At 40.0% G+C, this 18738-nt stretch overlaps 1 protein-coding gene across 1 annotated transcript in view; it reads left to right on the top strand.

Annotated features, from left to right (window-relative positions):
- The window catches only part of LOC139708180 (uncharacterized), a gene marked incomplete at its 3' end in the record, with an annotated part of 141624 nt that overhangs the window by 58910 nt on the left and 63976 nt on the right, over positions 1-18738 (top strand). The window contains exons 8-10 of the mRNA XM_071620155.1: positions 892-1006; positions 7455-7979; positions 16317-17036. Of these exons, the coding sequence (XP_071476256.1) occupies positions 892-1006; positions 7455-7979; positions 16317-17036 (1360 nt within the window). The remainder of the gene's footprint in view (positions 1-891; positions 1007-7454; positions 7980-16316; positions 17037-18738) is intronic.

The following is an 18738-nucleotide window of genomic DNA, read 5'->3' as shown; positions in this document are numbered from 1 at the left end:
CCAGACCCTACCCGATTAAGTGGAGACTACAGTGTTGTACATTTAGACCCCGTTTACAGTGCGGGGCTGGGCCAAGCCGCGGCCGAGCCCAGCCTCAATTGCGAGGCCGGGCCCCGCAATTTTGTCCGTTTACACTGCCGGGTTCGGCCGCGCTTTTGATTCAAACCTTTCAATTTGTTGTCGTAGTGGCGCTCTGCTTGTAAACAAATGCAATTTGGTATTGTCTGGTTTTCAGACCCTTTGCCAAATGAATTCCGTGGCGACAAAGTCGCCGTTCGGGCAAAGGCCTTTGCCGAAGGAAAGAATCCTTTGCAGGACAAAACCACCGTAAACTATACTAGTTTTCGACGTTGAGGGGGTTAATATCCTGAATAGCGAAAGATACAGGCAGAGGGTTTGGAAGCCAGACTAAAATTGGCCGCGCAATTGGCCGCGCATTTGGCCCAGTTTGCGTTTACACCAAGAAAAGGCCGGGCTCGGCCGCGGCCGAGACCACCTCCAGAGCGAGGCCAAATGCGAGGCCAATTTTGGCCTCGCATTTGGCCTTTTGCGCGTTTACACTGAAGCGGGGCTGGGCACGGCCGCGGCCAAGCCGCAGCCGAGCCTCGCACTGTAAACGGGGTCTAAGTTAACAGGCACCATACCCCCTTATAGAAATAAGTGTTTCATCACAAATAATACCAATCAACCTGGAACTTCTAACGGTAACTTGTTAGCTTTTTCATAATGGTGGCAGAGGTGGTGTTGGTGTTGGGGGATGTGTGTGTGTGTGTGGGGGGGGGGGGGTTCGGAACAGTCTAGTTGCGTGATGTGATTTTCATTTTTTTTTTTTTTTTACGTGCTTGCAGCTTAACACAATGACTGATCTGTTTGCCTATTTCCGACACGCAGAGTTTTGCAGCACATCCTGCTGGCCACCAGCGGAGGAAAGCGAAGGGGTCTGTTTGCCATGAATACCATGGCGGGGAGCAGCACCAACAACGGCAAGAGGATCCTCCAGGAAAAGGTAACCATGGTGACGGCACAACAAACGACCCGCACAGCCATCTGTCTGACCCCTTTTTGAATGCATGTACCACTGTCATCATGTATTTTCATTTTTAGTGCTTTGCATCAATTGAAACCTTCAAATGATATTCATGCATTTCTCTGACAAGAAAAAAAAAAGTTGGCAAAAAGTTCAAGTTGCATCATACACAATCAGTAAAAGCATTCGTATATCAAACAGAACTGAGCTATGTGGCTTGACCAATTATGTAAGATGAATTACTGAAATTGGATCACTGTTACCCGTATCTATCTTACAGTCAACACTAAAAGATCTGATTTGTTTAATTATTCGAGTGAAATTATCTTTGCCCTTTCTTTACTTTCCAAGAATCTAATCCCACGACAAATTACAGCAACGTCAAGGCCAAAATATCAGGAGAAGATATGGAATTCTTAACTTTATGAATCCTTAAATATTTTCTTGTGATGGTGTGTTTCTAATGATTTGCATACATTTGCATGTATAAAAGTAATAAGAAACATAGCAATTCTTTTGAGATGTCTGTGCATCATTTTTCATGTCTTGAACATACATTTTATCATTGTTACAGTTCGTGATGATAGTAGTTTTAGAATTGAATGACACATAGTAATTATAGGAAAAATTATCACAGAGGCACTGATGACACTAGTGATGCTTTTGAGATATTAATAACAGTAATCATCATCATCACTATTGCTTATGTTATCATCATTGATAAAAATGATCTACTCTTAACCCGTTGAGGATGGACTGATTTTGCTACAACACGCATTTCCCATAGACACCTGCCCGAGTACACTCGGGACTCGTCCTCAACGAGTTAAACCAGAAACATTATCTTTGCTTTGTAATAAACTTTAAATCCATGCAATGCTCTGTATTTTCTCTACCTCCATCTTTGCTCAGTGCATACGTGGCATAAAATGTAAAAATGTTACATTGCTTTGAAAAACAGAATTTTTCTGAAAGCGTGTACATGCATTGAGGTCTTAGATTAATATGACAATTGGGGGGTTGACACCATGACACACAATCCCTCCCCCCCCCCCCCCCTCACCACTGGGCAGGGGTATTGCTATGAAGAATAATTATAAATCTTAGTATGTTTTCCTCTTTCTAATGTTCCTTTCTCTGCTCTACTTCTGCTGTATTCATCAGTTGCAGTTGTGTGATACAATGCACTATTGATTTTAGTTCCAGTGTATGCTGTATCTTTATTCTCCATCATCCCATACCTCCATCTTATTCCTTCATGTTAATCCCCTTCCCCCTCCCTGTAATCCCCTCCTCCCCCTCTCTCCCCTGCTTCACCCAATAAGATACCACCGTGTCATCCAATGTGTCCCATCTCCTGTACAAAGGCTGTCTGCGGAAGCTCCGTTTGCATCACATTTACAAGTAGTGCCTTAGCCTTAGGCTAGCACATGTGTTACATCCTTCACATGTTAACAAACCATCTGCTGGAATAGACGAGAAGGGCGTAGATGCCGCGGACATTTCCGTGCCGTCAATGCCCTTCTAGCGCTCAGTTGTAGATTAGGCGCTGCACAAGCAATCTTCGTGCGCAAAGTGACACAATACGCAGGGTGTGAATACATTTGGTTTTAGGAGACCTCAAACGCAGCAGATGTTAATGCGGATTGATGCATCTCCCGTCAGAATCTATCACTCTTTGTGGTGGCCATGGTTACAGCTGCCTGTAGCAGCGTTTGGCAGAAAATCCAAGAGAATGGAGAAGCATTAGACACACACACACACACACACACGCACACGCACACACGCATACAAAATGGCACAGAATAATCACCACAGGGTCCAAGACAATAAGTAGTTATGGGTAAGCTTACTCTACTTTAATGCCACGTTGGGGGAGAGAAAAAAGAAAGAATAATCACCAATCTGACAAGAGAATCAAGCTATCAATGGCTAATCCCCTCTTTCCTTGAGATAGCTTTGCGTACGTGAATGTACCATCAAGCATTATGGATCCTTGAAAGGACACTCACGTACAAGCCCACGCAGTCATCTGCCTAGGGTTGCATGCGATATTTATACCATTCCCTCCCATCGTATTGAAGTGCACACTTAAGCAGGGAGATTCTTAATGTTGTGCATACTTCATTGGTACAGCCGGATTTTTTTGTGTGTCTTCTACGCATAATGCACAACTTACTCATATGGAATAGCAAAGTCTTGTGGCATTTAAGCGAGTAGACAACCCCAAATCATCTTGAGGAAGGAAACTTTCTTTCATTCCTGTCCCACCCCACTCTCACTACTTCAATTCTCTACGTCTTTTGGAGGAAGATCTCAAAGTTTATTTTTACATGTATACAGACTGTAGATATCTACCAAAAAGAGAAAGGCATGAGATTCATGCATATTGACAATGTTTTTTGCTCGTCAGATCCAAGGGTCTATAATATATGACGAATGACATGACAATCACCCTCATCCCGTATTTTGTCATAAGTGTTTGTTATAGAATAGAGGAAGGACTCCCTTGAGTTTCAACTGTATATTCTTAACTGGTTTTCCCAACCCACGCAGTAGAGCATTTAAAAAAAAAAAAAAGTTGGGTATTAATAAAGTGAGCCATGCTTTTCTTTATTCTGTGATGAAACCTTGTTGAGGGCCACATGATGAGAAAAGCTAAAACCTAATGATGCTTTTGCTTGTCAGATTCAAGGGTTTATTATGATAAATGACATGAAATTTTCCCTTATCCTATGTTTTGTCAAAAGTGTTTGTTCAAGACGAAAGATTCCCTTGAGCTTCAACTTATTCTTCTATTAGTTTTCCCAGCCCACGCATTGGGGTATTATAAAAACATAAAAGGGTGACTATTAAAGTTGCTTATAAAATGGGTTCAAGAACGTAGCCAATAGGAAGCGCTGAAATGAGTCATGTGGGCTTTGATTACTTCAGTACCATCGCACTGCAGTACCAGTGCGCACTCAATCAGTTGTTACAAGTGCGTCGCGCGCTACTATACGCGCTGTCAATCCTGTAAACAACTTCTAGTTCGGGCTGTTACTACTGCTGGCCGGCCTTTCTTGTGTGCATATTAGTGGCGTACATGACAGTACTTACATGTGCGGGATTTCCGAGTGCGACGTGCTTGACTCGACTCTCTCGAGCGAGTGCTATGTAGCTGACTGGTATTGACCCACAAAGGTACGTGAAAAATGCTGTTAGTTTTCGACCCATTTTATAAAACAAATGATGCACAGGATTATTTCGTGGCGTTAGTGGAGATGCAGCTCACTCTCGGGTATTTACAATGTAGTGCAACATGCACTCGGCTTCGCCTTGTGCATGTTTCACAATTGTAAATACCCTCAAGTGCGCTACGTCTCCACTAACGCACTCTATCCTGTGCATCATTTGTATAGTCATGTTTTTCTGAATAATAATTCTGAAATGAAACATGTGTGGAGTTGATGGAATATACAACATAATGAGAGAAAAGCTGAAATCTAACAATGTTGTGTATGTGGACTAGTAATATTTGTCACTTGAATTCTATACTGAGATGAACTCTTGCCCTTGCTCGAGCTACAAACTTTATTGGCTGCAATGGTGGAATGTAAGATTCTGCAATGCAAGAATGAATTTACATGTAAAAATGTAAGTTTTCAGGGATGCGCCGCTGTCATCCTGATGTCCCATATAAAGAGTTTACAACATAATTACAATGATTCTTCTGTGACAATGGTACATGTAACTATGGTAGCCCCCATAATATCTTCTATATTGCAAAGGGATTTCTTTACTGTTAGACATGATGATATACCCATTTGTCCTATTCTTCACTTTTTTGTTACAAACAAATCCAGCATGTTAGTACATAATACATGCAGATTTTTTTTTTCCTTTTCTCCCACTTTTTTCTTTGCCTAGTATTTAGGATAAAATCAAGTCATATCTACTAGAGATATGAAATACAGTTGATCTATGAACAGATTGTGTGTTTTTATAATTTTGTTCTTCAAGAAATGTGCCTACCGTGTAGCAGAACATATATCACTTCTAGGATTCTTTGAAAAGAATTAAGAAACCAACTCAGACCACCAGCATCTAGATATAAGCTTCTACCCCAAATAACAAACTGCCTCTTAACCTGTTGAGGACGAGTCCCGAGTATACTCGGGCAAGTGTCTATGGGAAATGCATGTTGTAGAAAAATCAAACCGTCAATGGCTTAAGATTGGCTGAATTTCCAAAGAATCTCAATTTTTTAATTGCCAGAACTAAACTAACCCTCTCACAATTCCTGTCTCAATGTTTTATTTGCCATTGCATGAAACAGACTGCCAGTGATAAATGCTCAGATCTTTGCTTTCGGAGTGCACATCTACTCATGTATGCCTCCATGGCATCAAACCAAAGACCAGAGAGAACATTACCAGCACACATACACATGCTGCCAATGGGGCACTATAGTTGTGATGAAAAATCTCCCCCCCCCCCCCATACTAGAGTTATTAGTTTCACTCACATGAAACTGGATGCAGCCACCTGCAAGGACCAGAGATTAATATCAGTGTGGTTCCTTTCAAAGTTTTCTCTCAATCTGATAAAAGATGCATAAGTGCACATTTTTTTGTTGATTTTTTTGTTTATAAAGCAACAAAAGCTTTTTTTTTTAACCCGTTGAGGATGAGTCCCGAGTATACTTGGGCAGGGGTCAATGGGAAATGCGCGTTGTAGCAAAATCAGTCTGTCCTCAATGGGTTAACCCAGTTGGTGTTTTGTTTCATAATCAACAAAGCAATTCTATCAGGATTTCACCACAGAGCTTGATCTTTCAGGGGAGAATGTACATTTCAATTTTTTTTTAATCATTTTCTCAAGAACCTGAAGGGATATTTATATGTTACATTCATGAATCTGTGTAGCGACAGAAGCTAAATATGGAACATCACAGAAAAAATCTGTCAGACAGCCGTTACCTCGATCTATTGCTGTTCAATGATTTAATGATATTGAAGACAGGATGTTTGGTGTGTGTGTGTGTGTGTGTGCATACAGATTATTGTATCTTAGAATAAAAGCCAGGGTGACTAGTAAACAGGAAAGGATGGATTAGTGTTCTTAGGATAAGGTTGCCACCTGGATTGGGTGAAAGTATTGATCACATCCAAGGCAGTGTACAGTACGTATGTATCATTTCCGGGCATAGCTCAGTTCAATGAATATCTATAACAGATTATTTATGCCAAAAGACTCTTCAAGTAATATATGATGTATTTATATACTTTTTTTCAGATTTACTAAAATTGGTTTTTGCTTCAGGCAGTCAGGGTTTGTTTGCTCCTAACATCCTGAGAGATAGAGAGATTCATATGAAAGGGGATTCTGTGTAAATCATGATGCCATCAGATCTTCATGTCTGGCTATATGTTTAGACTTATTCACATTTGATTTATGTTTCATGGGGAAAAAGTTGTTCTTGGCTCGTATGTAAAGTTGCACATTGAATCTGCTAGAGACAATTTGATTTTGATGTTATACACATTTAATACACATTTTTTTTTTGTCAATCATAGTTCAAATATTGTATTCAATAATGATCATGAATTGAGTGAACAGATCAAGAAGGAAAACATGTTATTTAAGAACAAAATGCATTATTGCACTTTCATTATGCAATAAGATATCTTTTCATGGGCAAAAATACCACAAATGAAAGCAGCAAACCAAACAGAATTATTAATTTATGTACATATTTTTTCCCCTTTTTTTTTGGGGGGGGGGGAGGGGAGATGGGGGTTTAAATGGGAGATGATTACCTTATTTTTGAGCTTGTGTCTAATAGTTAATTGATTAATCCATGTGGGATGGGCATCAAGCATTCAGCTAATTTATTTTACGGTCCATATAGATGTCTTCACAGTTCGACTTTGTACCGTACTATAAGATATATTCTGAACACATAAATCCTTGTTGATCCATGTCAAACACACATGAAGACAACTTGCTGAATTCTGCAGCTGATTGGCAAATTGCCCTGTGTTGACCAAAATAAACACCATTTTGATATTCAATATTTTAGTAGTAGCCATGATAAAAAAAAAAAAAAATCATGGGCCTACATTCTCGGGTTTGACTCCAGCCAACAATCTCCTGATTACAAGACAGACATAGTATCCAGTAGACTACTAAAATTCTGCCCGACAGCCAGTGCTGGACCATTCTTGCTGAATGCTAGCTTATATCTTCCATATGTATCTGTTAAGCCATACTTTGATTATTACATTGCCATGCATTATGTTGCCTCTTGAAACTTCTACAACTATGTCTTCATTCAAGATTTCAATTGCAATTAATTTCTCCCAATATGTGTGAATTGCCCCATTCAATCCTGGTATCTCATCCATCATATATTATACAGTGAACATGTATGTTCTTGCTTCAGGTCCTCCAGATGATGCGACGCTGGGTGGAGCACATACCAGAAGACTTCATCCAGGACAAACTGATGCGGTCGGAGGCCACCAAGCTCCTGCAGCGGCTGCGCCTCCTGGGCCTGTCGGGCCACCCCCTGGCGGACCAGCTCTCCCTCCTCTACCAGCAGCAGGAGGACACCATCTCGCTGCGCAGCCTGGGCAGCCGTTTCCGTGGCAGCCACCACCACGCCCACATCTCCCGTACCTTCTCCTCCCCGGCGGTGCGGGCCAGCATCCAGAGCGCCCCTCCTCTGATCATGGGCTCACACACCGAGTCGTCGGACAAGCTATCCCTCCAGTCATTCCCGGGCTCCTTCAAGAACATGGGCTCTGGGAGCTACATCCACAAGGTGACGGGCAACCGGTCGCTGACCGGGTCAAGCACGTCCAGCCTGGCCTCGCTGAACAGCGTCCAGGGCATGGGAAACATCTCCCTGGTTGATCGGTCCACTGTGCTGCTCTCTCCAGAGGACCTGCACTGCCTCTTTCAAAAGGTGAGAACGATTCCTCATATTTTTCATACGTGTAAGCTCAAAGTCCCATCCAGAAAACTTACATGCACAAGCACACCTTGTCTGGGAATTATTTCATGGGTGGCAAATTGTGAGCATTGCTGTACCATGAAATTGAAATTGTGAAGGAGTTGTGAATGGGAGAGGGGAAGGTGTACATGTATCAGCATTTGTGCTGTGTATTTGTTCATGACAGTGCCGTTGGATATTGCTAGCATTTTTCAAATTTGTCAGCTTTCTGTAATGACCATTGAAACATGTAGATATGACAGTTATTTGTTTGAGTATAGAGAGTCATTATTTGTATGTCCTTATAGAACTGGTTATTTATGTCATACGTTCACGAAGTTAAATGCAAAATAGAAACTGTTCTGTCATTTAGTAATAAAAAAAAATGATATTCTATCATTTTATCATTCAAGTGGATGCTTCTATTGATAATAGGTCAGGTGATAGTGAAATGAGCTGAGTGAGTGGGTGAGGGATCATAGTGAATTGTATGAACGATTTATCGATCTTAGATCTTGTAAAAGAGTGAGTGAATGAATAAATGATATGTTGATGTCAGATCTTGCAAAAGAGTGAAATGAATGAATGAGTGAGTGAATGACTAGATGACTCATTTGATGAATGGATGATGTATTGATGTTAGATCTGTGAATTGGGAATTAGGCGAATGAGTGAGTGAATGCATGGATGAAAGGGAGAAGGTACTCGGCAAGTTTGTTGGAAAGTGGCTTTCAACTGACACAAGAGGGCTCTTTCAGTTTTTTTTTGTATCATATTCTCCCAGAGGGGGATTGGTTACAGTGTTTGAGGTACAGCTGAATTCTCTCTGCACTTGCTGGAGGAAGGTAAAGGACTGTTTGATTCAGGACTGCAGCGGCCCTTGAGTCCTTGAATAAGATACTCCATCTACAACCTTCCCTCCATGAAAGGGCGTTAATGTGCACCTGCTTAGCATTCAAACACTGTCGGGGATTGGGTTGTGCATACTTGAGCACCAGAAAAATGTTTACCTGCCCTGAAACTTCTTTGGGAAGTCAGTGACTGCACTTCTAGCTGATAGACTGTGGTGATAATAGCAATTTTATGTTGTAAAATAGTGTGAGCGTGTGCTGTATTAAAAAGATGCAGTGTTCCATCAAATCATCCATCCTAACAATTGTGATGTGATTGGATATTTTCTTCATCATTGCAGTAAAGGAGTGTTGACATCACTTCTTGTTTTTGACTCACCCACTTACTCATAACTCACTGAATAGTGATTGTGTGAATGTATAGTAATTATACCAGTAAAAAAAACACCCCAGAAACAAACAAACAAATAAATGAAATATGATGTGAACTGTACTCTAGTATGTTTTTTTTTTCCATCCAGAATAAGGGAGTGTGTATGTTTTCTGATAAATCTGAATTTGCATATGTTCTCGAACCTTTATTATCAGTTTTATTGTTGGTGTTGCTTGTGTTATTATTGTTACAATGATGATAATCACTATTTCTATAGTTATTGATGAGATCATTCGTTATGTTATGATTGTCATTGTAGTCATCAGTTCTAGGAATTTATAGAGAAAAAGGAGGTTCATTCGTCATGTTTAGAAATGAATTACGGTTTACGGTATACCTCTTTACACTGACTTCATTATGAAGTAATACCTTTCTGTTTGAAGCCACTGAAGATTCCTCAAATTTGGCATTATGAAACTGAATTTCATCTCCTGTATTCACACCTTGCAAAATGGTTTGCAGGTAGTTGCTTCTTTGACAGTGCCTGCTTCTTTTGATGTGTAATCTTTTTATTTTTGTCATTTGTGTACCAAGCCTAAATTTGTGCACTTCTCCCATTAATCAAATAATGGTAGAAGAGACATTCTGGCTTCTAGTAGAAGTCCCATCTGCACTGCAAACTGAAGTCTGTCCTGTCCCAAACCCACAGTCAAGTTTCATGTTGTGGTGGTTGCAAGCTCAGAAAGCTATCTTCAGGCGGTTGGGGGTACGAACTTGATTTGTTGTTTCCTAGGAATTCCACTTACAGAAGGCACCCTGTACCCTGTAAGAGATTGAGAGACCCCATTCACGTCATAAGATGGGTCGAAGCACAATCCTCAAATAGGAATACATGTACTTCCAGCTATAAACTCCATGATAATTTATGCAAGTCTGATGAAGCCTGCAGAATAACAGTAGGTGAAAGCTCACAAAGACAAAATCAAACTCTGATTGTGAACTAAGAAAATTCAATTCCAAGAGAGCTTTACCAATCAGATGAATCTCTTAAAAAAAGAAAGGAAAAACAAAAGAAAGAGGAAACACTGCATGATTGTTGGTGCAAGATGGCAATTGAGCACACACTATAAAAGTTGCAATGCCCTTTATGAATGAAAGACCTACTTGTAGTAACTTATTGTGAGAAAGATCAGCATGACAATAACAGATTGGCCTTTTGAATTTCCTATTTTTGCAGTTGTTATGGTTTAACAACTAGTGTTAACCCGTTGAGGACGGGTCCTGAGTATACTCGGGCAAGTGTCTGTGGGAAACATGTGTTGTAGCAAAATCAGCCCGTCCACAATGGGTTGATAAATAAATACTTCTTTGATTAAAAAAGATAACACCATGACACAAGGTTGCTAGCCTATCAAAACCTGAGTATTTGCATGTGGAATATGACAAATAAATCATAATTCTACTGGTAACTGTTGCAACATAAAGATGGAAAGGTGTTTACAATAGGGTTAAAAAAAAACTTGCTTAAAATCATCAAAATAAATGAAATATTTTATGCTTTGAAGTTCTGTTGGGTAATGCATATTGATTCGAAGAATCAAGTGATGTTGAAAACCAAAGAAACAAGTAAAGCAATCTTGTATCATGGCTGACAGCTGTTACTTAAGTTTGATACGTAAACAGAGCATGGATACAACAGAAAATATAAACTCTGATGTCCTGAATTTCGCATGGGTGAAATCTAATTTCATAAAAGGCAGAAAAAGCAAAATACAGACACATAAACACACAATACATGGAAACCACATTCACAAAGTTGATTGATAACAAAAAGAAAGAAAGAAAGAAAGAATTTTGCCTTAAGGAGAAAGTCTTTGGTGATTGTAAAACCAAATATATACATATTTTGTTGAAGCAGATTTTGTCATTGTGCTCAAGAATTCAGGAAGAACATTATAAGAAATGATGAAGGGATTGATATGAATTTGTGCAAAGTATCAATTAAAAAGCTTACAATGTCATGCTTATTATAATCAAATTCTGAAACAGGAGATTCAAAGCTTTATCATTATATAAAACTTGGTAAAATTGGTTGTTTCTAAACCATCAGAGCATAATATGCTCATATCATATTACGATGGAAGAATTTATTGCATTAAGGGAGCCTGCTTCTATAAAAGGAGCTTTGAAGTATAGGCCTTAGTTAAGTGCGCCGAGTCACCCTTAATTGTATTCGGAACAAAGGAAAACAAAAAAAAATGTGTTTTTGAACTCCTTGGCAATCAGTGTGAAGGAATTATCACTGACATTAACCCGTTGAGGACGAGTCCCGAGTATACTCGGGCAAGTGTCTATGGGAAATGCGTGTTGTAGCAAAATCAGCCTGTCCTCAATGGGTTAAACTAAGACTTGGTATACTTACAAGTAAAATCAATAACATATTTTTCATAAGTTTGTCAAAGTATGGAAACTACAGCTTACAGCTTTAAACATTTCTGTGTTAGAGTTCAGTCCATGTTTACACATACCTTATGGGAGAAAACAAACTGTAGAAAGAATTGGGTCAGCAAAAGATATTAAAGACACTAAACTTCTACTTATTTTTTTGAAAGTCTTTGTGTTTGTTTTTTTTCATAATCAGAATTAAGATACATCATAGAAAAGGGGTTCCTTTGTCAAAAAAAAAATAAATACCCATAAATGTCAAATCAGTGAAGGTGACCCAATCAGAATCAACCCATGGCTCATTTTATTGTTTTTTTTTTTGGATACATACAAAGTATATCCAACTTTTCAACCTGAAATGCTCCTAACATCCCCAAGATTTTAAATTTCATTTGTGGTGTGAAGGATTTATTTGTTGCCTTTGTATTCTTGGAATATAATCATATTTTACATGTATTTAATTTTTCTCTGTGAAAGACATGTTAGATGTTTGAGGAAAACCAATTGCAATGAGGGAATTATCATTATTCCAGAGGAACTTACATATTTTCTCCCATGTACAGTAGCTGTTCCCATAGTTAGTGTAAACTCTGTGACATATCTTTGGAACTGGCAATTTAAGTACCAGTTTCTCACCAAAGTTTATTTGTTGTACTTGTCACCATTCCTTCAAAATAAAATTACTCCCTCCTGAGGAATTAGGTTCATATCATGTAAGGGGTGGGGGGGGGGGGGGGGGGAGAAAATTGACCCACACTTGCAATGTTTGTGTGAAATTCTTACCGCAAAAGTTAGCCTGTGGAGTCAACATGTTAGTCCTGTATCATGTCAACAAAGCCTGTTTCCCAGCGATTTGCATGAGAGGTGTCAGGTGGAGGGTTTTTCCAAACTATCACACGATTCTCCAAAAAGGTGTTTTAGAAAAACCGGTAAAAAACACAATTTCCCAATCATTTTATGATCCCAAAGAATAATTTCGAGGAAGAATTGCGCTTTCAGAAAATGTGAAAAACTTGAGACTGAGTAGGCTGACTCGTCTTACCAATTTTGTGTCCTCACGTAAAATCAGGGCATGCGACTACTTGTTGGTTTTGTGATGCACAGGCACATTCTTGATTGAGAGTCTCCCCGTTTAAATACCGTGCAGGAAGCAAGTTTTTCCTGAGCTGTAACATGCCCCTTAATTTCTTCCTGCATGATATCATACTGTTGAAAAATAAAGTTTTTGTCTTCGTAAATCCTTCAAGCAAAGCCACTCATGAGAATGTGGCATGTATTACCAAGTTAAAAACTCTTTGATATAATCTTACTCATTCTTTTTTCTGCCAGTGTCATTCGGGTGTCTGAGAGAAACTAACATTTACTATTGAAGTGCTGTTGATTTGTCTTTAGTAAATATGAACATGAGTGTATTGCTTGTACCTCTCCGTACACTTGTCAGGAGCCCTTTAGTCTTCAGTTCATTTTTTTTTTTCACTGCTGAGCTGGCCTGTAAGTGGAATACAATATATTCAGAGGGGTGTACCACAATACATTGTGTGATTTTCAGTTTTCACAGAGAGAGGAAAAAATTGAGAGAAAGAGAGAGAGAGAGAGAGAGAGAGGGAGGGGAGGAGAAAGAGAAAGAAAGAAAAGAGCTAAGTGTCTCAAATAATGGTAGTGAAATATTCTTATGCACACACAATTGTGAAACGAAAGGTCTTGCGGTTCCATGTATGTTTGTTTCCCCTCCTTTCGGTCTGTTTAATATTTTCCTTTCTTGTGAGGAGAGAAAGAAAAACAGTGGGCCTCGCGAGTGAACTTTGACGCGTTTGTGAATGCTGAAGTTTGGAGTTCAAACAGCTGATGTCAAATGATAGGTATTGGTTGATCCATGATGACTTGCCATTGTCTTGGAATGTAGCCTTTAGGTCTCTCTTGGATGATTAGGGTCAGGTCCTCTTGTCATTTCCTCATTCAATAACTACGTGCTGTGCCTCCGGGCCTGTAGTAGTTCGAGAAACCGAAGGAAGACAACACAACACCGTTGGTAATTTCTCTCCTTCTCTCTCTCTCGCTTTCTCTCTGACCGTTTTCACACGGGTTGAGAAACAGTATTGCATTGCTGAATTGCAATTAAGACAACAATTACATTACTATTGTTGTTTTTTTGCGCATGACCAAGGAAGGTTTTGGGGATTCTGTTCAGTTTGGACTTTCAGAGCGAGAATCCAGAGGGGGTTCGGTTTCTTTCTGTCTACCCATCAATCACGTTTGAGGAGTAAGTAATGTGCACTTTGACTGCAGTGTGAGCATTTGAGGTGCGCAGGTTTTTCTGCGGAAGTGGCTGCAAAGTCACTTTGAGCTCCACTGAGAAATCCATACACATGACTGTTTCGTTCCATAATTATTAAGAATCGTCACTGGAAAACATGTGAACACTGCCATTTGAATTACGATTCAAATCATCCTCTGCGATTCCAGTTTGCATACACATGACCAAAATGCGTCATTTGAATCACGATTCTATATAGTACGTGATTCACCACCAGAATCGTGATTCAGATTATACATTCTCTCAGTACATTGTACGTGTGAAAACAGCCTATTAACTCACACCAACAATTTGGTCTTGGAGGAAGTCTTTTGATCCCTGCTGTGTGGGCTTGAAATCAGAAACTGGCTGGAAGAAAAAAAAAAAGAAAAAAAAAGTTTGTGGGGATTGACTCATTCTGAAAACTTGTGGTTTGGCTCTATTGCTGAGCTGCTCATTCTACAGGGGTTCCTGCTTGCCCCAAGTTTGCTAAAGAGAGCAGAGCAAATTTATTTGTCGCAGGAGGAAACTTGTTCATAACTGCAAAGAAAATGTTTGATGTTTTTTCCCCCCTAACTTTATTTTCCTTTAGAACTGAGGCAGCTTGTTCTTCTGTGGCATGGAAAACATTTGTTTGAATGCAGAAAGACGTGTCTTCTCTTCCTCTACATTATGTTGTGCACAACATAGGAATCTTGTGATGTTTACTAGCTTTATCAAAACCTGCACAGTGGCATTGAGTGTGGATGTATAAATGGAATAACCCAGAGGCGTCCATCAGTTTGTGATATGCTTCCGTAAGTAGTGGCCCATCATGCGGATCGACCGGTTTTGTTGCAGTGAGGATGAACGATGACATTCCAATTAGGAGCAGCAGTGTCTGGATAGTGATCTGTGTTGAGTTCCATGATGTCTCGGAGTTTGAGTTTGCAGTTGCCAATTTGTTTTTATTTATGTCTTCAAACCATCATGGGGAACCAGTGGTATGACCAGTGAAATCTTGCTTGAATCTCGGAAGTGTACAATGCATTGGTCAGCAATCAGGGGTGCTGATTGCAATCTACTGCTGTGGGCATTGTCATGAATTGTTTAGACATTGGCTTCTGGCTTGTACGTAAGCTCCTTTGATATACAGGGTTATTCCTTGCAGACAAATGAATAAATAGACAGACAGATAGATGAATAAATGGATGGATGGATGGATGGATGGATGGATGGATGGATGAATGAATGAATGAATGAATGAATGAATGAATGAATTTAATTAAAGTAGTGGCTGGAAAATATTCTGTATTGAGAAAATAATCAATTTAGCCAGCTGTAATATATATGGAATAAGGAATAGATTTTGTGGGAAACCAAAAATTATGTCAAATATGAGTTATTCATATTCACATCATGGGATGTTGAATAATGTTGGCATTTTCATTGGTGGAAATAGGTCACATAACCAGAGAAATGACCTTGTTTGACCTTTATTGCATTAGCAAATCACAAGAGATGATTCCTCGACGATAACCGTTTGTGGTGAAACTTACATGTTATGCTTCCCCTAAATCTTTGCATGTAGCAACTGGATACAGTGATTAAAGTGGTTTGCTGGTAGAAGATATACAAGTAGGACTACATTGTACCTTGCAGCATGTGCAAAATCCCCTGCAGTTTCCTACAGAATCCTTGTACGGGCACTATACTAGTCTGTAGTGCTTTATACTCACTCTAAGCCTTTTTGTGATAAAGGCTCTGATTGGTCAGTCACAGATCAAGAGATGCTTACTTATGAGACATGTATCAAATGAAGTGAATACGTTCCAATAAAGATTGCAGTCTATAGATGATTTTAATATTTTATGATGTGTTTATAAATTGTCATTGGCTGATTCTGAATAATTCCAGTTATACACAGTTTATTTCTGAAGTTTGACCAGATATACATTCTAAACTTCATCCTTGTCAAGGAAAAGAGTGTCTTACAATATGTAGTATGTGTAATGCTTTTGTTGGGGGAGCATGTATTGATTCTATTATATGAAACACATTGCTGTCTGAAACCATGCATTCATAGATAAACTTTTACTTTGCTTTGTTAAAATTCAGTATTGATGCAAGACCTGCCATTTCAAGTTTAAAGTCAGTAGCAATTTAACAATTAAGTTGAGCTGCTGAAGTATTCTGCCATTACTTAACTTTGCAGAAATCAGTGAATAAACCTCATCGCTTGTATGAGCTGTTGTGCCTGTGATGAGGGGATATAAAATTCACTGGTGGAGAAGGGTACATGAATATTTCAGAGCTGTTCGGCATTGCACTCAACATACATTTTTACTGTTTTACTCTGCGTTTTGCAGCTCCAGAAGTCCGTCCTAGACGGGAGTCTGCCGTGTAGTCAAGAGGATGCAGCCAAACTAGCATCCCTTCAGCTCATCACCAATAACCTCACCACCAGTCTCCAGAAGGCCCAGTCTACCCCATCCACCTCGGCAACGGGCCACGCCCTCCACACAACGGCTAGCAACCAGATGCTGTCCAGCTCCAGCTCCAGCAACCGCACCCTGGTGGACTCGGAGCCGGAGTGGCACAACTACACTGTGGACACCTCTCTCCAGCTCGCCACCCGTGAGACAAGCATCCTTGACTGCGGCGGCAGTGGCAGCGGCGGGGGTGGAGGTGGGGCCAGTGTGGGATTCTTTGCCTCGGCCCAGCGCCGGCTCTCGCGCCAGAGCTCCAAGCAAGACGCCTCGCCCATCTGCCACGGCTCGCAGGCCGGGAAGGTCGCTGGGGACCCAGGAAGTGCAGACCCTGCGGACAGGGGTCTCCAAGAGAAGCTCTCTGTGGATGCCATCAAGCTCTGCCTGCCCTACGGGTGCTCGGGCTCTAAGGCTGTTCAGAAGGCAGTGAGGAAGTTCTATACTACCTACGCTGCCGTCATGGGCGACCTCAAGGAGTCTACGGCTGGGAAGATTCACCACGCCAAGCAGCTCTATGTGGATATGTGTAAGAGAATACCATCATTCAACAGCAAAGTGTTTCACGTCAAGGAGCTATATGGACACCGCCTAAAGAAGAAGGTAGGCTCTAAAGTACATTCATATTTTTTGCTCTTAATAGGTCATACTAATGATGGCTTGACAAACCGCAATAGCCCAAAGGAGGTACCTTGTGCTATTGTTGCCTGACGATTTGCGCAGTCTTCAATACAGGCCTCCTCCCTAATGTCCAGGTACAGCAGGTGACCACATGAAGAGTTGACCAATACTGTAGATTTAGGTGAATATCCCCACTGACAACTTTCTCCATTGATACTATACCCTCCACAGTAGTGAATTCCAGATTGAGCTTGGGATAGTCTTGCTGCTACTTTTAGTGAATGCACCCAAATTTCTTTCTTTCTTTTTTGTTCTTTTTGGTAGTATCAAATTACATGTTTGAGCATAATTTGGCAGCCATTGTAATAAATGAAATCAAACATCTTATATTTAAAAAACAAATTTTTGTCCTGGGAGCCTAAACTTGTACTTTTCATCCAGCTTAAGCATTTTACCCAAATTTCAATTTCAAATTTTGGCATATATCTGTGCCCCACCTCTTGTGAAAATGTCCTGTACTTAATATTTCAACACTTAAATCTAAGTGGAGATAACTAAGAAAACTACATGGTTATTGTAATGAATCTTGTCTGAAATGCACTGCTATAATGGCTTTCATTGATCAAGGACTCATTCCGAATTATATGTTTTTTTTTTTTGAACGAGAATATTTCGGGTGTTCATTTCCTTCTGCTTGAATGTCATCCTGACTATGCTGAATTTGAGATTCTGTGGGGCTTCTTCGCTGACCAGATAACTGTCTTCATGATATGGCTTCGCTTAATTCAGTCTGTATGTTTTGTAGTCCTTATCCAACTCGGGGGGAGTTCTATATCCATGTACATCCGGTCATATTGTTTTAATTATCCTTTGTAGCTGATGTTTATACTTATTCTTGTATTCTAGTATTCTTAGGAAGGCCAGGGGGGTGTTTCATAAAGCTGTTTGTAAAGTTACGAACAACTTACGAGCGACTGGTGATTAGTTCTTGAGCTGAATTGTGGAAATTCTGATAAGTATAGCACATCAGAACTGATCACCAGTCACTCGTAAGTTGTTCGTAACTTTACGAACAGCTTTATGAAACAGGGCCCGGGTGATTTATGATCATTAAGTCGTGCAAGAGAGAAAAACAAGTATTCTGAAATAGAATTTGATGAGAGATAAGGGAGTAAAAGATACTGAAAGAGATGCAAAGACAGGTAGGCAGAGTCAGAGGTAGATAGACGTAGAAAGATGGAGAGAGAGAAAGATACAGAAGAGACAGAAAGACAGGTAGGAGGAGGCGGAGGTAGATAGAGGTAGAAAGATGGTGGGAGAGATAGAAAGACAGAGGAGAGACAGACGTATATAAATATGAAAAATGGTCAAAAGATGGTGAAAGAGAAAGACAGAAGAGATAAAAAGACAGATTGGAAGAGGCGGAGGTACAAGAGATAGATAGAAAGATGTTGAGAGAAAGAGGAAGAGCGGAAGTATGAAGTAACAATGAAGCCAGACACACGAAAAGAACTACAAAGACAGGAAGAGACAAAGGTAGATAAAAAAACAACAACAACAAACAAATAGAAAGATGGTAAGAGAGAGAAAGAGAGAGACCAGAAGTAAGTGATAAGGAAGCTAGCGAGGTAGAAATATAAAAAGACAGGAAATGACGGAAGTAGATTAAAAAAAAACAAACACC

Source organism: Diadema antillarum, unplaced genomic scaffold (genome assembly GCF_040938485.1).
Source record: "Diadema antillarum isolate AM-2024a unplaced genomic scaffold, OU_Dant_1.0 seq00001316_RagTag, whole genome shotgun sequence".
In the NCBI taxonomy this organism is placed as follows: Eukaryota; Metazoa; Echinodermata; class Echinoidea; order Diadematoida; family Diadematidae; genus Diadema; species Diadema antillarum.
This window is presented reverse-complemented; position numbering and strand designations above follow the sequence as displayed.